Source organism: Cololabis saira, chromosome 2 (assembly GCF_033807715.1).
Source record: "Cololabis saira isolate AMF1-May2022 chromosome 2, fColSai1.1, whole genome shotgun sequence".
NCBI classification, from domain to species: Eukaryota; Metazoa; Chordata; class Actinopteri; order Beloniformes; family Belonidae; genus Cololabis; species Cololabis saira.
Window position 1 is genome coordinate 5,037,076 of NC_084588.1, and position 21,137 is coordinate 5,058,212.

At 44.5% G+C, this 21,137-nt stretch overlaps 1 protein-coding gene across 3 annotated transcripts in view; it reads left to right on the top strand.

Moving 5' to 3' along the window:
• zdhhc1 (zinc finger DHHC-type containing 1) overlaps positions 1-21,137 on the top strand; it is a 42,700-nt gene that overhangs the window by 13,007 nt on the left and 8,556 nt on the right. For 2 of the 3 annotated variants that reach the window (XM_061736530.1, XM_061736540.1), the window contains exons 5-10: positions 153-277; positions 3,868-4,023; positions 6,671-6,786; positions 8,936-9,021; positions 12,858-12,969; positions 16,079-16,163. In XM_061736530.1, coding sequence (XP_061592514.1) covers positions 153-277; positions 3,868-4,023; positions 6,671-6,786; positions 8,936-9,021; positions 12,858-12,969; positions 16,079-16,163 — 680 coding nt within the window. The remainder of the gene's footprint in view (positions 1-152; positions 278-3,867; positions 4,024-6,670; positions 6,787-8,935; positions 9,022-12,857; positions 12,970-16,078; positions 16,164-21,137) is intronic. The other variant, XM_061736550.1, reaches the window with a different exon arrangement.

Here is a 21,137-nt window from a genome sequence, read left to right on the forward strand (position 1 = left end):
AAACTTTCCTTTACTTGGATATGAGAAAGAGTGGGTGTATTTATGTACCGGTACTGGAACATCTGTACCGATGGAAGAACCCAGTCCACCCGAGAATGGCTTTTTGTATACGTGAGCACCTTATGTACTGACCATTCCTGTGTGTCCTGCAGGCTGTTCCTCCACAGTGTGGTTTCGGCTCTGTTAGGGGTCTGTCTGGTTCTGGTCTGCGCTTCCTATGTCTTCATCGAGTTCTTTCTGGACCCATCGAAACTTCGCACTGACAAACACTTCCTGGGTAAAACCTGAGCTCTGTAATATGTGTGCACATGTAAATCAGTAAATAACTCAGTAAATACACTTTTGTGCTTAGCGGTTTTAGCAGATACTGGCTGCTGTACAAGACAAAGGCCGTAGAGGGTGTGATAGAGTAAGGGCCAATCCCTATGTACACCCTACTTTCTACCACTAGCCCTAAAAATGAAGCCACAGGCGTAGGGCCCTTGTAATCTTCCCTAAGGATTGGGAAACCACTTGCTACGTCACTGCGTGGTTTACGTTCGGGTACATAAGCGACTGCGTAGTTACGTTTGCGCATACGTCACACCATATCAGGAAGCCCAGAGATAAAAGCTGTTTTAATTTCAGCTGTAGTGCTGTTAATATGCCACTTAATTAAGTTTTAATATGTTTTCAGGCGTAAAAGTAACCATTAAGATCCCCAACCTGGGCTCAGTTTATCCAAATAACGCCTGTTAAGAAATTTGCTCCGATGTTTTCGGGGATGAGAAGAGCCGCCGGCGATTTATGGTTCCACGTTAAATCGACACAGAGCCTACGGCATAGGGTACGGCGTAGGTTACGCGGCGACGCGCGCCGTATAGTGCGCGTCGCCGCGCAACCTACGCCGTAGGCTCTGCGTTGGTGTAATGGGAACCATAAATCAGCCTTTATTCTGGCGAGATCTGAAGATACAACGCAACAACGACCAAGCGAGTGATTATGTACATTCACTGAGTGAATATTATGAAAGTAAAATATATATTTCTTGCTGGAAATGTAATCAAAACGCATTTTTATGCAGAAACTAACTCAAAATATTGATTTTATTCACTAAAAATTAGAAATGTCCGCCATGTTTTTTTGTTTGATTCAGTCTGCAAATGATGACGTAAAGCATTCTGGGCAATTTTTCTGGCCCTCGGTCGGTGAGTCAGCATCTGAAATCCCTCGCTGTGAAGGTTTAGATTCATACACACTAGCCCTCGTTCAACCTGAAAAGTAGGACTAGGGGGGGATTGGGACTGGCCCCAAATATGTCTGGAAAGATAGAAGTTAAAATAAAGACAATAGTAATATATTCACGTTGGTCCTCACTCTGTTAGTTGGACATTTGTCTTGTCCTGAGTATGTGGGAAAAACAAAAACACTTAGGGCTGACACAGGTGCGTGTTTATGGTGAAGAATGACAGGGGCTTGTTTTAGAAAGGAGTTTCAACAAACTCCAAGTCAAAACACTACTTCAGACTCAACAAACCCCGTATCAATAAACTAACTCAGGCTCAATAAGTTCCGAGACAAAAAACGAAGTTGGACTCAACAAACATGAGTTTAGAAAGTAACTTGGACTCAACAAAATCCGAGTCAAAAAATGCAGTCGGACTCAAGCAAGTCCAAGTTCAGAAACTCTAATTTTGTGTTCCAGGAGTTCAGAGTTGGTTCAGTCAACTTTGAGTATGTGGACTCTGAGTTACCACGATTATAAAAGCTCCAATACCATGGCAATGGGGAGTAAGTTAGTGATCTTCCTATTCTGGTTCCTAGAACTGAACACATTTGTGCAATCGTATAATAGATATAAAGATATATTCAGACAAAATAAAATGCAGCTGCTGCAGTGAAGGAAAAATGATTGGGGACAGAGAAAACTGCAGAGTGAGTGAATATGTAGATTCATCAAAATTTCATTTCATTTCTGGGGTTTGGGGGAAGGGGGACTGGCGGATGGGACTGGTTTGTGACGGCTATGTATTAATAAGTCAGCAGATCCATCCTCAACCTGAACAGCTGCTCTACAGGCCAGAGGTGAATCAACCCCATCCATAGGGGAGGGATCTGGTTTACAAAGGAGCTGTCTTCCATCGGGCCGTCCACCTCCTATGGGTCTGATGGAGGCCCAAAGTAAGGGACAACTGGAAGGAAGGGGAGGGTGAAAGAAGTTTAAAATTGAGAACTTATAATAAAAGAAGAGGATTATGTGAGAATATGTGAACTGCTGGCCGGGAGCTTGGACACACTTTTTCATTCAAGTCAATGGGGGGAGTGTGTCCGGGCTCTTGACTCTTAGAAAGCAAATTAAAGGGGAAAAGGAATTAAAAAAAAAAAGCACAAACAAATGTATGTAACTCCTTTCTGGCTCTGCCGTCCGGACTGGTATTAGACACGACTGACTCTAAACAGAGTTTACACCAACTAGAGGTTTACTAAACACTAACTAGAGGTTTACTAACACGAGAGAGACGTGGTCTCTCTTGCTGATTCCTGTCAGTACTCATGCTGCTGCATTTTGGATCAGCTGGAGGATATTCAGAGAATTACTTGGACATCCTGCTAATAACACATTACAGTAATCTAGTCTAGAAGATACAAACGCATGTGTAGCCAACTCGTGCTACCGAGGTCAGCCGACAGGAATGAGGACACGAGGTTTATCGGAGAAATGGTTGACTTTATTTGTCACCTAGACACACACATGCACAAGCACACTCCACAGCCGTCGTCTCCAACTCCGGCAGCTCTGTGTCATCCCTCTCTGAGCGCCCTGCTGGTGTGCAGCCGCTCTTTAAAGGGGACCTATTAGGAAAAACAGGTTTTTTCTTGCTTTAACATATATAAAGTGGTCTCCCCTCAGCCTGCCAACTCAGAGAAGGAAGAAAGCAACCAAATTCTGCAGTGTCTGTACAGCCGCCCGGATGAGCCGTCCAGTGTGATGTGGCTTCTACGAGCCAATAAGATTCTGCTCCCTTTCGTTACGTAACCAAAATGCAAACCACGCCCACAACTAAACACTGTGTCCTAACTGCATGCGAGCGTCCGACTATCACGTTGCACTGTGTGACATCGGATGCTCTCTGTCCACACTGAAACCGTTAATATGCAGTTCTGTTATTAATTGTTGTTCAACTCTAACGGGCCATATTATTGTGCTGAACTTGCTAACTACCCTCCCTCAACGAAACAAAACACACAAAAATAACAGTCAGAAACTTCCAGCTCCCTGTCCATCTCCCTACAGCCAGCTGCCACTTTATTGAGGTTTTTGTAGTGAAATGAGGAGGAATCATAGAGATAACTTCTCATTTCAACTAACTGGATCAGCCGTTCCTCATCCGTGACTGTTTCCTACAGCGCTTTCAACCGGCTTTCAACGCGAGCGACAGGAAGAAAATAGAAGCAGGACGTCCGACAAATGTTCAGCTCAAAACGGCGTGCCGCAGCGCTGCGTCGCCGCGTCGCTGCGTCCAGTTAGGACAGTCCAATAGAAAATAAAGCAATGGAATTGATTTTGTCGCTGACGCTCGCTCGCTTCGCATGCAGTTATGACACGGTGTTAGGACATGGTAACTCCGACGGCCGGAGCTTCCGCCATTTTTTCATAGCGGTGTATCGCATCATTCAGGCAGCTAATTAGCACAGTGCCTCATTATCATAGCCCCGCCCACTCAGAATCCTGCATAGATAATGAAGTTAGAGAAAGGGAAGATAAAGACATGGTTTAGAGGCTGAATTTCTAATTTATTTAGCAAAAACAATCAAAAGCTTGTTTTTAAGACATTCACACACAGTCAAGAATGACACTTGTGTGTGTGTGTGTGTGTGTGTTTACAGTCAGGAATGACACGGGTGTGTGGTTCGTCTTCCTCCCTGTGGCTCCTCTGCGTTCAGCGGCAGCAGTCATTCCTGGTCTGGCGGCCGTTACCATGGCGTTGGCTCTGCTTTCATCTATACTGCTCTGTCACCTGCTCTGCTTCCACATGTACCTGAGTAAGACACTCGCCTTTCTGTCCTGAACAAGGCTGCCTTCATCCGTTTCATCAGATCAAACGCATTCAGATTTCACAGTTTCAAACATGCTCCCAGCTTTAACCTGTCTTCTTCTGTTTGAGAGGTATTTCTCTACTAAAAGTTCCCGTCAACATGAGTACCAGGGTTTGTTTTTGTTGGAAACTTGTAGGATGGTCACTTGTAGCTTTTGTGGGGGTTCCGTGCAGTTACCTGTTTGACAGATTCAGTAAAACTAGTTTTCTGGAGGAGTTTACATCTTTTAAGATGATTCATGGTGAAACATTTTAAACGAATGATGAAACAGAATAAAACTGTTTCGACTGGTGAATCGAGTTCAAGTTCAAATTCAAGTTTAACAGAAGTGAAACAAAACCAGGAACAGGAATGTGGGTTAAAATTCAAATTCCAAGAAATAACTCCCGTTCTGGGAGTTAAAATCCTCAGAACTTCAAAGTTGCAAACGCGTGAATTAAAAAGACAAAAAAATTCAAACTTTTTAAAGCCCCATATTTAGGAAAAAGATAAAATGCAGAGCCATAAACTTAACAGAATATTTGCACTTTATAAACCCAGAATGTAAAAAAATAACTGGTACCACAGGTAATCCAGAACCATAACCAAAACTGATCAAAGCGGCGTCACCTGAACCGAAACGGATCCAAGCAGGGTCACCTGAACCAAAACGGATCCAAGCAGGGTCACCTGAACCAAAACGGATCCAAGCAGGGTCACCTGAACCAAAATTCATCCAAGTAGGGTCACCTGAAGCAAAACTGATCCAAGCAGGGTCACCTGAACCAAAACTGATCCAAGTAGGGTCACCTGAACCAAAATTCATCCAAGTAGGGTCACCTGAACCAAAACTGATCCAGGTTGGGTCCCTTTACAAGCACAGGTTTGCTAGTCCATGTGGGTTTGGTACTATGATACTAGCCTAGTCCGGACCAGTCACTGCAGACTAGTCTACATTGGTTGGCTGTTGATCACAGTCATCAGTCCGCATCAATCCTGGTGCTCCACAGCTGTGACATCACACTCCAGCTACCCAGACCGTTGCACTAGTGAGACAGACGACTGGAAAAGCTCTCGGCACGTTGTGTTTAAATCAAATCAATCTTTATTTATATAGCGCTTTTCATGCATAAATAAAATGCAACACAAAGTGCTTTGTTAAACAAACATAAAACTGCGCTCTCTTCATCGGTCGTGTTTGGATGCAAGTGAGACTCGACATACTTCGATGGCAATTCATTTCAAATCGACATGCAAATAACTTCTGGCATCTTTTTGAAAGTGAACTAACAGTTCAAAAGTCCCTTTTCATTCTCCATCTATCAGTTCACCATACTTTTCCTCAGGCTATGTGTGCCGTCGTCGACGGCACGGACTTTTAAAATTGTCACCGTTAAGAGGACGTTAAGTTAACGCGTATATATATATATATATATATATATATATATATATATATATATATATATATATATATATATATGTATATGTATATATATATATGTATATAAGCTTACTTTTAAAACACACATACCTACTTTAATAACTGTTCAATACAGTGATATAATACCTAAATAAATATATATATATATATATATATATATATATATATATATATATATATATATATATATATATAGTCAAAATCCAAACAAATCAAGGCAAACAAAAGAAAACAAAACCAACACCCAGCATTTAGTTGTACTACTATGTATGTATGTACTAATAGAAATCATTATAATGCATAATACTACATTATCATTACTTTACTATAATACTACAATATAATAGAGAACAATAGACGGCAATGGTATAACAATATACTTGAATAACTATATAAGAGTAGATATGTTATATATACATTGGTTCACATATTTACCTCCAATTATATACATAAAAATGACTATAAATCTATATATCGACATATCTACATATAACTATAAATCAATATATATTAATGGAGATATAGATACACAAATACTGTACGTATAATACAACTCAATATATCCTTATACATACCTACATGAGGAAAAGACTGGAGCTAAAAGCTACAAGAAAGCAGGATAAGATCATCACAAACGTCAGGATGAGCCCACAGTTATCTGCAGAAGTGGAATGAGGAGAGTCATTGTTCATCCCTCCATCTTCAGTCATGTGTCAATATTTCAAATACAAAGAAAATACTTCAAATACAACTATGTAATAATAATACAGCTATATTATAGCACTAAACCACAGATATCCGTAAACATGATCATAAATCTGTGCAACACAATAAACCCACAACACATAAAGCAGGGAACAACAACGCCCATAATGCAATGCGATCACCACAACCACAGCAGCTACACTATTTTCTTTTCTTTTTACTATTTTCGGAGGAAATGCCACCAAATAAATGCGTGTTGTGATAACGCATCCACGTTCCATGTCACATCGATTGTCATGTTCAGGGAAAACATTTGTGGATTCATACGCACAGTTTGAACATCTTAAACCATCAGTGTTGATGATACAACAATAACATCTGATTGTTTGTGGTGAGGGGGTAACATACGTAAGGAATTAAGATGAAATCCACGCAACTTTTTCCTGACGATGCTCTGGTGTGTTTCAGTGTGGAACAGACTCAGCACCTATGAGTACATTGTACGCCAGCGCCACCGTGTGGACAGCAGGGACCCCAGGAAACCAGGATCCGTGAAGGAGACCAACGTTGCTGCTGTCATGAAGGTAACGGACCATATATATGGATATATATATATAAACAAACCGGATTCGGTTGAAGTTGAGAAATTGTGTAAATAAAACGTAAATAAAGACAAAATACAAAAATCCTTCTCAACGTATATTCTATTGAATACACTACAAAGACAACATATTAATGTTCAAACTGATAAACTTAATTGTTTTTTGCCAAATAATAATTAACTTAGAATTCCATGGCTGCAACACGTCCAGTAGAAGTTGGGAAAGTCGGCAAAAAATACTGAGAAAGCTGAGAAAAGCTCATCAAACACCTATTGGAACATCCCACATGTGATCAGGCTAATTGGGAACAGGTGGGTTCCATGATTGGGTATAAAAGGAGCCTCCCCAAACATGCTCAGTCATTCACAAGCAAGGATGGGCCGAGGGTCACCACTTTGTCCACAACTACGTGAGAAAATAGTTGAACAGTTTCAGAACAACATTTCTCCAAGCAAAGTTGCAAAGAATTTAGGGATTTCAACATCTACGGTCCATAATATCAAAAGGTTCAGAGAATCTGGTGAAATCACTGCACGTAAGCGCCACGGCCGGAAACCAAGACTGAATGACCGTGACCTTCGACCCCTCAGACGGCACTGCCTTAAAAACCCTCATGAGTGTGTAAAGGATATCACCAAATGGGCTCAGGAAAACTTCAGAAAACCACTGTCAGTAAATACAGTTGGTCACTACGTCAGTAAGTGCGGGTTAAAACTCTACCATGCAAAAAAAAAAGCTGTTTATGAACAACATCCAGAAACGCAGCTGGGTTATCTGGGCCTGAGCTCATGTAAAGTGGACTGATGCTCAATGGAAAAGTGTTTTGTGGTCTGATGAGTCCACTTTTCAAATAGTTTCTGGAAACACTGGACGTCGTGTCCTCCGGACCAAAGAGGAAGCAGAACCATCCGGACTGTTATCAACACAAAGTTCAAAAGCATCTGTGATGGTTTGGGGGTGCATTAGTTCCCATGGCATGGGTGACTTACATTTCTGTGAAGGAACATAAATGCTGAAAAGTACATACAGATTTTGGAGCAACATGTGCTGCCATCCAAGCCACGTCTTTTTCATGGACGCCGCTTCTTATTTCAGCAAGACAATGCCAAGCCACATTCTGCACGTGTTACAACAGCGTGGCTTGGAAGTAAAAGAGTCCAGGTTCTCCCCTGGCCCGCTTGCAGTCCAGACCTGTCTCCCATTGAAAATGTGAGGCGCATTATGAAGCGTAAAATACGACAGAGAAGACTGTTCAACAACTGAAGCGGTTCATCAAGCAAGAATGGGAAAGAATTCCACATGAGAAGCTAAGAGAATTAGTGTCCTCTCTTCCAAAACGTTTATTGAGTGTTATTAAAAGGAAAGGTGATGTAAGGAAGTGGTAAACATGCCCTTTCCAAACTTCTACTGCACGTGTTGCAGCCATGAAATTCTAAGTTAATTATTATTTGAAAAATAAAATAAAGTTTATGAGTTTGAGCATTAAATATGTTGTCTTTGTAGCATATTCAATTGAATATAGGTTGAAAAGGATTGTCAAATCATTGTATTTTGTTTTTATTTACATTACACAATTTCCCCACTTCAACCAAATCCGGTTTGTATATATATATAGTGTGTGTGTGTGTGTGTGTGTGTGTGTGTGTGTGTGTGTGTGTGTGTGTGTGTGTGTGTGTGGCTCCCTATATATATGTATATATACAGGACTGTCTCAGAAAATTTGAATATTGTGATTTTCTGTAATGCAATTACAAAAACAAAAATGTCATACATTCTGGATTCATTACAAATCAACTGAAATATTGCAAGCCTTTTATTAGTTTAATATTGCTGATCATGGCTTACAGCTTAAGAAAACTCAAATATCCTATCTCAAAAAATTAGAATATTCTGTGAATCTTAAACTGTAAGCCATAATCAGCAATATTAAAATAATAAAAGGCTTGCAATATTTCAGTTGATTTGTAATGAATCCAGAATGTATGACATGTTCGTGTTTTTAATTGCATTACAGAAAATAAAGAACTTTGTTTGTATTAGCAGGTGTGTCCAAACCTCTGCTCTGTACTGTGTAAGAATGAGAGCGTGAGATGGAGAACCAGGTTGATCTTGTTCTGCCGTCTCCCCGCAGGATGTGAATTATCCAGGAACCCTGGGATACACCAACCCCCAGCTGGACCTGGAGGACTCCCCTACCGCTGCACACGGAGATACACAGTAAGTCTGTAGCCCCTCTGGTTCTGGTTCTGGTTCTGATCTGGGTCTGATCCAGGTCTCTGGTCTGGACCAGGTCTCTGGTCTGATCCAGGTCTCTGGTCTGAACCAGGTCTCTGGTCTGAACCAGGTCTCTGGTCTGGATCCAGGTCTCTGGTCTGGATCCAGGTCTCTGGTCTGGATCCAGGTCTCTGGTCTGAACCAGGTCTCTGGTCTGAACCAGGTCTCTGCTCTGAACCAGGTCTCTGGTCTGAACCAGGTCTCTGGTCTGATCCAGGTCTCTGGTCTCTGGTCTGAACCAGGTCTCTGGTCTGGATCCAGGTCTCTGGTCTGAACCAGGTCTCTGGTCTGAACCAGGTCTCTGGTCTGAACCAGGTCTCTGGTCTGGATCTAGGTCTCTGGTCTGATCCAGGTCTCTGGTCTGATCCAGGTCTCTGGTCTCTGGTCTGAACCAGGTCTCTGGTCTGGATCTAGGTCTCTGGTCTGAACCAGGTCTCTGGTCTGAACCAGGTCTCTGGTCTGGATCCAGGTCTCTGGTCTCTGGTCTGAACCAGGTCTCTGGTCTGGATCCAGGTCTCTGGTCTCTGGTCTGAACCAGGTCTCTGGTCTGGATCCAGGTCTCTGGTCTGAACCAGGTCTCTGGTCTGGATCCAGGTCTCTGGTCTCTGGTCTGAACCAGGTCTCTGGTCTGGATCCAGGTCTCTGGTCTGAACCAGGTCTCTGGTCTGGATCCAGGTCTCTGGTCTCTGGTCTGAACCAGGTCTCTGGTCTGGATCCAGGTCTCTGGTCTGGATCCAGGTCTCTGGTCTGAACCAGGTCTCTGGTCTGGATCCAGGTCTCTGGTCTGGATCCAGGTCTCTGGTCTGGATCCAGGTCTCTGGTCTGATCCAGGTCTCTGGTCTGGATCCAGGTCTCTGATCTGAACCAGGTCTCTGGTCTGGATCCAGGTCTCTGGTCTGGATCCAGGTCTCTGGTCTGGATCCAGGTCTCTGATCTGAACCAGGTCTCTGGTCTGGATCCAGGTCTCTGGTCTGGATCCAGGTCTCTGGTCTGAACCAGGTCTCTGGTCTGGATCCAGGTCTCTGGTCTGATCCAGGTCTCTGGTCTGAACCAGGTCTCTGGTCTGAACCAGGTCTCTGGTCTGGATCCAGGTCTCTGGTCTGGATCCAGGTCTCTGGTCTGGATCCAGGTCTCTGGTCTGGATCCAGGTCTCTGGTCTGGATCCAGGTCTCTGGTCTGGATCCAGGTCTCTGGTCTGAACCAGGTCTCTGCAGACTGACTGTCATACTCTCTGGTTTCATAACAGCATTATGAAGGATAGCGTTGCCATGGAGACTGTTTCTGTTCAGAAAACAAAGTTTGCATCATGACATTCTTTGGCTGGGACTCCAGGAAGCAAACAGAGGGTGAAGCAACCACGCTGCTGTGCCCCGAGGCTCGTCTGCCAGGAGAAGCAACAGAACTGAGAGGGGGATACGGTCCGAGAGGTTTCACGTACCAGAACATGATTTTAAAAAAAGCTGGTTTTGGTCTGAAAATGAAATAAAAACATACTTAGATCAAATACCAGACATGTCGCAAGCTTGATTATTTATGGAACAAAACCTGACAGCAAATGTGATCATCAGGACTGATGAACTGATCATGATCCGATCATCAGTCCTGCATGAATAGAAGACATTCTAAAGGAATGGAAGCAGGGGCGGGGCTCCGGGGGGGCTGGGGGAGGCGGTACTCCCCCGGGACCCGGGCCGCAGGCCTTTTTTTTTGTGGCACCACTTGGTTCATATTAGGTATAAAGTATTGTATAATATGTTGTGCTGAGATTTTCACACTCACAGTTAACATTAAAACAAAAATTGCGTGAATCTCCAAATGTATTTTTGGTAAAATCGTTCGTCATTAACAGTAGTCTATGAGCATCATACGTCATCATCGATCAACAGAGCACAGTAATCCTACAGCCTAAACATGAGCGGGAGTTACAGCCTGTCCTAACTGCATGCGAGCGTCCGACTATCGCGTCGCACTGTGTGACATCGGACGCCCCCTATTTTGATTGACAGCTGAAACTCGCTTTTTAAGGCTGATATATGGTTTCGCGTTACACCAACGCAGACCCTACAGCGTCGATTTTACGCGGAACCATAAATCAGCCTTTATTCACCGCACTACCCGCCCGTGCGCTCCTGAAAGAAATTCCTAAAATAACTCCTAAGAGAGTAAAGAGACAAGTAAAAGATGGGTGAGTACTTGTTATCCCACGTTTGTACTTTCTAAACAGAAAACAAGCTTGATATTGTGATATTTAAGTGTTCTTCTATTTTCTTCCTGCGGCTCGCATTGAAAGCCGGTTGAAAGCGCCGTAGGAAACGGTCATGGATGAGGAACGGCTGATCCAGTTAGTTGAAATGAGAATTTATCTCTATTATACCTCCTCATTTCACTACAAAAACCTCAATAAAGTGGCAGAAAGAAATATTATCCTATTATTATTGTTATTATTATTATTATTATTATTATTATTATTATATATTATCTTATTATTATATCTTATTATCTTATCAGAACCTTCCAGCTCCCTGGCGATCTCCCTCCAGCCAGCTGCCACTTTATTGAGGTTCTTGTATTGAAATTTCCTACAGCGCTTTAAAGCGGCTTTCAGCACGAGCGACAGGAAGAAAATAGAAGCAGGGCGTCCGACAAATGTTCAGCTCAAAGCGGCGCATCGCGCTGCGCTGCGCTGCGCTGCGCTGCGTTGCTCGCGGCCAGTTAGGACAGTCCAATAGAAAATAAAGCATTGGAATTGATTTTTGCCGCTGACGCTCGCTCGCGTCGCATGCAGTTATTAGGACACGGTGTTAGAAACACAGAAGTGGAGCGATAAAATGTAAAAAAAAGGGAGCAAGAAAAAGCCAAATTGCCCAAGCTAGACGCATATTTTGTTGGCCCTGATCCTCCACCTGTGGGAGATGAACCTGACGTTAGCAGAGATTCATCCCCGGGTCCGGGTCATGAGACGAGAGGCTCCAGGCTGCAAAGGGTCCTGGTCATATGCCCCGCACTCCGGCCCGGCTCTGAATGAATTCCGCTACTGAATGGAAGCAAGAAGAAACGACTGGAGTTTGACACGCTCTGCGATCATCACAACTTAAATTAATTTAGCATTTGCCATCTTTGCCAAAAAATAAATAATTGCTACCCCACAACTCGCAACGTTTCCAATGTCCAAACTAAAAAACGTCAAAAATCAGAGTCTCATAGTCCAAAACCAACTGAAACAATGCACCGATTCTCCAATCCCTCGTTGAGTTGAAAAATATAATCCATTAAAACCTTCCTGGAAATATTCAAAGTACTCTTCTTCACATGGTACCATGGCTCAAATATTCAAAAAGAAGAAAGAAAGAGTAGAAAAAACAAAGAAAGTTTGGTTCCACCAGCATCCTTCATCCACTCCGTTGTCCTGGGATGAAGCACTCCACGGACTGATCGCCTTAATCCCCCCCCAAATAAAAAACATAACCCAGCTTCGGCTAAATGCGACGACCATTTTTGATTTCACCGCCAAGTCGCCGCGTTTAACGCTGTATCCCGCTGGAAATGTGGGCGGGGAAGAAGACGGGAGCACAGCTAACTTTGATTGACATGTGGGAGGGCGTGTTCCTGTCAGCTTGCTGTTTAAATGCTGTTCAAAGGGTCACATGACCGAATGCTTTGTCCACTGTTTTTATGGCTGATTCATGGTGGTTCTCCATCACATGACAAGACATAAAAGCTTCTGCATCAATGAACCAATCAGAGAGCCTCCTTCAGCTGCGCTTGTGTGTGTGTTCCAGGATCCTGGCTAATGGAAGAGTGAGGTGTGTGTCCGGTCCTGATTTGGAGGAAGAGGCTCCCAGCGTCTCCACGGAGCTGAAAGTAGCAGCACACACAGTTCAACACAAACAGGTACACACACCTGAACACCTTCTTTTTTTTTTTTTTTTGTCTGCATGTATATTAATGGTTAATACCAAGTTGGTAAAAACCTAAGGCATTTCTTTATGTGAATGGGGGGGGGGGGTTGGGAAGACATCCGCTGCTAGTCTAAAATAAGGAAAACACAGGGAAACGCCTGGCACACACGCCTTTGAAATCTGTAAGAGAGAAAACAAACAGGCAGAGACACAAGCAGCAACCATTTCAGGTCCCTGAGACTGAATCAAGACTAGGCTACTGTGATTATCTGTCCCCCAAAACTGTAATTATAGAGGGTCCGCATTGACGTCACTTTCCCACTGGACCATTCCCCCTTCGCACTGAGTGGCAAAAACAGCTGCAACTAGTGGAGAAGACGGGATAACAGGCGATTATGGGCTTAAAGGGGATCTATTATGGCATCTTATACCTATTTTGAACAGGCCTTGAATGTCTTAAAAACAAGCTTTTGATTGTTTTTGCTAAATATATTAGAAATTCAGCCTCTGAGCCATGTCTTTATCTTCCCATTCTCTAACCTCATTATCTATGCTGGATTCTGAGGGGGCGGGGCTATGATAATGAGGCTCTCTGCTGATTGGCTGCCTGAATGACGCCATACACCGCTACGAAAAAATGGCGGAAGCTCCGGCCGGCGGAGTTGTTGTTGTTCCGGCCAGAGTTAGTCGTGGGCGTGGTTTCACGCATCAGAGGCCAACCGATGTAAATTGCATTTTGGTTACGTAACGAAAGGGAGCAGAATCTGAACGGCTCGTAGATCCACATCAGACTGGACGGCTCATCCGGGCGGCTGTACAGACACTGCAGAATTTGGTTGCTTTCCTCCTCCTCCTCTGAGTTGGCAGGCTGAGGGGAGACCACTTTATAAATGTTAAAGCAAGAGAAAACCTGTTTTTCATAAGAGGTCCCCTTTAAATTAAAGTCAGTTGGACTTGACAGTGACCCGTATAGTTACCTGAAAAACCAGTGGTCCATGGACATTAATATTTGTCCACGAATCCAGTTTCCTGATATTTATATACCGGTATATATATACTTAATTTCTACGCCGGGGAAATACACGAAGCAAAGGTTGAAGGCATACAAAAGTCTTGATGCTTGGTCCGACTTTAAGGCAGGATTTGTTGTAAAAATTAAAGTGATGAGGACACCGAACTTTATGATTTGACCGTTTAACGTTAGCCACCCAAAAATCCAACATTAGCTGATACAAAATAGGAACCTGCAAATCCATGTTTCGTTGCCTGGAATCCAGTTGTTTCTGTGAATTGCAGCGAACCATTTGTCTCTCTTAAGCTTATTTTTCATCAGTCTGTAAAACGATAACTCCGATTTCTTTCTAAATCTATGAGTACAGTCGATCGCACAACAGCTCTTTCCCATTTTAGATGTTTTCCAGTTGCTCAAACTGAAAGTTTACGCTGCCGCTCAGTCTTTCTGACACTCAGTCTTTCTGTCACTCATTCTTTCTGTCACTTAGGGCGCTTTCACACCTGTGACCCGTTTGTTTTATTCCGATTCAGGGGCTAAATCGATACAGTGGTTCCGTTTCTCGTTTGTGGAGTTTGTGTTCACAAGGCAAACGTCTGTAGCGGTTCAAAGCTGATTACAAATGCCATTCACGAACCAGCTGCTCTCTGATTGGTCAAATGAACGCGGAAGGAGTTTCCTCTTCCGCACCCCGGGATAAACAACACGCCCCTTTCAGCGCAGACCGCAACCATGGCTTTAGGTTGATTTATGGTTCCGCGTTACACCAACACGGAGCCTGCGGCGTCCCTACGGCGTAGGCTTTGCGTCGATTTAACGCGGAACCATAAATCAGGCATTACCCATTCATGTATATGCGCTTGGCGCAGAGCAGAGCTCAGTGGCGGGCGAGAGACCGCCTGCCGCAGCAGGGTCTGCGCTGCGCAAACCCTGCCCAAATTGAACATCTTTTAATTTCACCGTGCCGCGCTGGGACGACATCTCGGCAGGTCAAATAGGAGAGAAAGTGGTGGAGGCTGCACCGACTCTTCTCCTTGCGCCGCGGGCGCACATACACAATGAATGGAGTTGTATGTTGTTGCTTTGTGGACTATGTTCTCACTACAAATAAAAAAAATGAACCGTTTCAGGTCTCAAATGGAATTGGGACCTCTCCGGGGTGATCTCGGCTCGCTTGTTTTGTGCCGTTTAAGAGCGCGATTGCTGTGTTCACATATACCAAACGATCCGATCTTTAGGGGGAAACGTTCCCTGTTCCGGAACAACTGCTTGAAACGGGACAGGTGTGAAAGCACCTTCAGTCTTTCTGCCACTCAGTAGGCGTAAGCCGCTGTGAAGTCGCATCTGTGACGTCATGAGCATTCCCTCTATAGTGGAAGAGGGAGGGCACAACCTCGCCACCCGAGAGACCAGCAAGGAAGAAACCCGAACCCAGGCTAACAGCCGCCCCACGGAGGACCAGAAGAGGGTGGGAGGAAACCCTCCGCCAGAAAGCCCCGCCCCCTCCCAGCAACGACAGAGGGAAACCACGGGAGGAGCCCCCATGACCACGAGAGGAGGCAGCCAGGAAACCCCCGGTGATAAACCAGGACCCAGCCGAGCATCAACCACCCGGCATGGGCCGAACATGCGGCCAGGAGGTCCTCACCCTCCAGGCCAACGACCCCCACCCGGGGAGAGGCCAGCTTGCCCGGAGAGATAGGGCCACCACGACCGTCAATGCCGGCGGGCCGACACCCACCCCGACAGAAGCGGGGCCCCCAGAGCCAAAGGCGCACCTTTCTCCTCGTCATGGGAGCAAACAGTTGACATGACTGCCCCGAATGCTCTGTCCTCTAAAACTAACTCTGGGGAAACCTGGATTACTGTCTCCATGGTGACAGAGCAGTCCCATCACAACACTCACACAGAAAGGGAGTTAAATGCCCTCATCAGAACTTCTCACACACAAAAGATCTGATGGCAGACTGGTGTGATGTGACACAGACTTCAGGACGGAGGCGTAGGGACACCGAGGTCACACCTTTCACACACCTGAGATCTGGAAAAGCTGTGCATTTATCCGTCTCCTGTCTTTGTTCTTCCACAGAGAAAGAAGAAGAAAAGGGAGTGTCGAGTCCCAGGAAGTGACCAGATGACCAGAGACCGCTGCCAAGCTGCAGCTCCACCCCCAGGTACACACTCATCTGTCAGTCCTAGTGAGGGTGCTAGATTCCCTGATGTTCTGCTGAATCAAAGCTTACACCAGTTTTAGTATCTCATTTAAAATACCTGTGAAGGTCAGCGGAAAGTCAGGATGAAGGTTGGGGTGAAGGTCAGCATTAGGGATGGGAATTGATAAGATTTTATCGATTCCGATTCCATTTTGATTGTGTTTAATGATTTGATTCTTTATCGATTCTCATTTGGAAAAAAGGAGAACAAACAGGTCGATTAGCACCAACTTTGTTTAATATCTTTAAACAATAAATACAAGTGAGGTCATAAGAGGCCCCCAGCCTTGGGCTCCTCGATGGTGCCAGGGGGTCCCCACAAAATGATTTGTAATATAAAATATGTATTTAATATAAAATAATAATAATAATAAAATGAATATTCTGTAGAAATTAACTAAATACAACAAATTATTCTGTGGCAATTACACAAGAATGTCCAGTAACATGTTCAACACCACAAACTTAGTTACTGCTCGGTGACATTCATCTATTCTGGCCTGGGTCATACTCTTCCCTGCCTTGATGAAAAGGAGAAGCTGGCGGTAGACTAGTAGTCCTTGGGAGCGGCCCGGCTCGTCCTCGTTGCAGAGCGCGCGGCTCTTCTGGCCACACACCGGCCGACTCTGCGCTCCCAGCGCGACCGGGTTGCGGAGGAAAGCCCAGCCTAACAGTTTCCAACAGTTTCACTTTCATTGCTATGCTGATGATACGCAGCTCTATTTGTCTATGAAGCCGGATGAAACAGAACCGTTAGCTAAACTTCAGGCATGTCTTAGGGACATCAAGGACTGGATGTCCGGAAATTTCTTGCTTCTAAATTCAGATAAAACAGAGGTTATTATTCTTGGTCCAGAGCATCTTAGGAAGGGATTAGATGGTGTTGCGATGGCTTCCAGTGCAACTGTGAGAAACCTTGGTGTTATTTTCGATCAGGATTTGTCGTTTAAGCCATATGTTAATCAGGTTTGTAAATTAGCATTTTTCCATCTCTGTAATATTGCAAAGATTAGGAAAATCTTCTCGCAGAGGGATGCAGAAAAACTAGTTCATGCGTTTGTATCTTCTCAAACTCAAACTCAAACTTTATTTATTTATATAGCACCGTTCATACATTAGGAATGCAACACATGGTGCTTTACAAGAAGAATAAAATAACAATCAAAAACAGAATTTAAAACATCCCATACGACACCACCCCCCACGCGCACACACACACTCACACTCATACTCATGTGCACACACTCACACGCCCATACACACACACACACACACACACACACACACACACACACACACACACACACACACACACACACACACACACACACACACACACACACACACACACACACACACAGTAAGTGGACCGGTGACATGGCTTAGCACTAACGATCAAGGTGAGGAAAAAACTACCTATGGGTGGCCGTCCACACTGAGAGGCATCACCGACCATGACCACAAGGAGCATCGCCACAGAGACCCCCCCAACCCGGACAGACAGACTTCTAGACTAGATTACTGTAATGTGTTGTTAGCAGGATGTCCAAGTAATTTGCTGAATAGGCTCCAGCTGATCCAAAATGCAGCAGTGCCAGTGCTGAATCAGCAGGAGAGACCACGTCTCTCCAGTGTTAGCGTCGCTCCATTGGCTCCCGGTAAAATTCAGAATCCAATTTAAAATTTTATTTCTTGCGTATAAAGCCCAAAACGGCTTAGCTCCGCATTATTTGCAAGACCTGATAGTGCTTTATGTTCCTGGCAGAGCTCTCTGTTCTCAGAGTGCAGGTTTACTCGTAGTTCCTAAGGTATCCAAATGTAGATTTGGAGGGCGGGCGTTCTGCTATCAGGCACCATTACTATGGAACCAACTTCCAATCTGGGTTAAGAAGGCTGACACCACCTCCACCTTTAAAACTAAACTTAAAACCTTTCTGTTTAGTAAAGCCTATAGTTAGTGTTTAGTAAACCTCTATCTGGTGTTAGTAAATCTCTAGGTAGTGTAAACTCTAGTGTGTTAGAGTCAGTAGTCATAGCTGCAGCTATAGAACAAAACTATAATAGTTAGTCTCAAACATAGCTTCGTGGTAGATATGCTGCTATAGGCCTCTTCTGCAGGGGGGCACCGACATGATCCACTGGGCGGTGCCTCTCACCCGCTGCTGCTTCCACATGGCTGTGTGGATGTCCGCTGTGCTGCTGACGTCCCCGACCCCCCAGTCTGGCCTCCGGCAGGAGGGTCCCCCCTTATGAGCCTGGTCCTGGTCCAGGTTTCTTCCCTCCTAAAGGAGAGTTTTTTTCTTGCCACTGTTTGGTTTAAGGCTTTTTTCCCACTAGGGTTTATGTAATAATTGCTCGGGGGTTCATGTTCTGGGTCTCTGGAAAGCGTCTAGAGACATCTGTTGTATTAGACGCTATACAAATAAAATTGAAATTGAAATTTCCTCCCTTTGTTGAAATGTCCACATGCAAGTATTGCAAGTTGCTCTGTTGTCATCCTTTTTGGTAAAATGTTACCAAACTTTCGAGCGTTTATGCCGCTTTGTCCCCATGTTTTCCTGCTGGGCGCGAATGCGCACGTTGCGTAGCTGTGACGTAATTCGCGCTCACTGGAATCGATAAGGGAATCGTTTGCAAAAAAGGCGAACGATTCCAAGGAATTGAAACACTGGGAACTGGTTCTCAACAAGAAACCGGTTCTCGATTCCCATCCCTAATCAGGATTAAGGTTGGGGTGAAGGTCAGGATGATGGTCAGAAGGAAGCTCAGGGTGAAGCTCCAAACCAACAACAACTGCTTGTCTGTCCATGCTTTGCACAGAAATGTCAAAAGGCGCGTTTCGATGACAGTTTTGCACGACAGAAAATGTAATCCCTGAATTTGCGATAAAGGGAATCACTGCAGGGGGTCGGTGTTTCCACTAAATAGTGTTTTACCAAGAAGTGTAATTTTTATAACTCTCCATATCTCATACTGCAAGACTTCTATTCAAAACAAAAAAAAGAAAATCATCAATAATGAAGATGGATAAAAAAAAACTTCAGTTTCCGACTAATTATTAGGATTGGTGGCAATTGCAATAACTGTGGTTGAGAAAAATGTCAGATGAAGAAGGCAGCAGATGATCATTCCTAAAGTCCTGATGTACTGCAGGAATAATGATTGCATTTAAACTCAACTTCCTGGATATCTTTGGGATGATTCCCTCTGGGGAATTGAGTCTCCAGCAGCGCAGGGACCGCAGAGCTCGGAGCTTGGGAAGGAGCAGCCTCTCACTGAACAGGCTCCTCTGGTTGCTGGTGGCGGTGTGCAGAGGGGGGTTGACATTAGACGTCAGTCTTGCGCAAGTTCATACTTCTCATGAACTAGTTCAAAGTTCAGTTCACATAGTTTAAAAATGAACAGTTCATGTTCATAGTTCACCATTTTCATTTTGAACTAGTTCAAATTCAGTTAATTTCAATATTTTTAGGTGAGAAGTACGAATGAAACGCCCCCCTATCCTAAAACTGTTCACTATACAATCATGTTTTGTCCTAGTGGCTTTTCAACTTTACTCAGAGGCTGTAAATCTCCAACAATGTAGTCCATTATCAGTGTTTCTACCTGTTGCTGGTAAATCAACCCCCTGAAGGAGCAGCAGGGGGACTGGGGTCGTTTGGGGCTGTTGGGTCTTCTTGGTCTGTCCTTAAGACTTTGTTTGATTGTCAAGGACTTGCAGATATTTTCTCACACTGGACCGATGCTTTAACTCCACATGACGTTTCAAATGTGAAGTTGACGAGGCAGACGCTCTGACTTGTTTTCTCAGTGCAGGTGGACATAATTTACACAGAAAGGTTAGATTTTTACCGTCGGACTCTTTGGGAGACGATGTGTAAAATTCCTGCAGATCATGGTAAGCGGATCATCATCTGACGTCTCGCTGACGCTGCGTCTGCAACGTCTCTCTCTTCACTGCTCATGTAAAGATGCACATGGAGATGGTGCCCGTTGTTAGGCTAGTGTGCACTGCATTGTGGGTAATGTAGTGTGTTCAAAGTTTGATTGGCACGTCCATGATTTCTTGCACAATGTAAAATTGATAATATGGGATGTTGAGTATTTGATCCTTCAAAATACACTACCCATGACATGAATTGCATTACACTTTGTGAACATTATACGGTAAAGAGGAAAAAAAACTATTGCTTTATTTGATATTCATTCAGTCATTCGCCTTTAATTAACCAGGCAGGTCATTAATAACACATTCTTATTTACAATGACGGCCTGGCAAGCGACAAGGTCCACTTGGGGGGGAAAGAAGTGGTTTAGGGCAGTGATTCTTAACCATAGGGCCGCGGCCCACACTTGGGCCGCGAGCGCCATCTAGTGGGCCGCGAAAAAAAATTCAGTTTTGTAAGTGTGGGCCGCGGGGGCCGCAGGACTGCATAGCAACTCCCAACCAAATGAGGAGAAGAAGACCCTCAGCTAGCTCTAGGTGTAATAGTAAGAGAAATGGTGTGTATTTATAGAGAAAATCCTTCATTTTGCACAGAGTAGGTTTAGATCCGCCAGGATCAGGGATCGATTACTTGGGTCTGCGCCCAGAGCGAGCGAGCGCGGCGGGATCATTTATCCTGACTCGTCCGCGCAGCCGGGGAGGTCGGTGCCACTCGGGCGGTGGGCTCCATCGTTACTGCTGAAGGATTGTACATGTAGATGTGTCTGCTGGACTGGACTGTTGTTCGGGCTCGCAAAAGCATCGGAAAGTGACTCTGCTGCAGCGGCCAGAGAGCTGCGGGTTCCTGCCCGGCCGTCTCAGCTGATCAGGCTCGGATGAAATCCGACACGCGCAGTCCTGACAACTTATTAATCTAAATAAAACTTAGTAAGTTACTTAGTAAGTAATTAGCTTGACTCTTACAGAGATGAGAAGCCTAACAGGTGGAA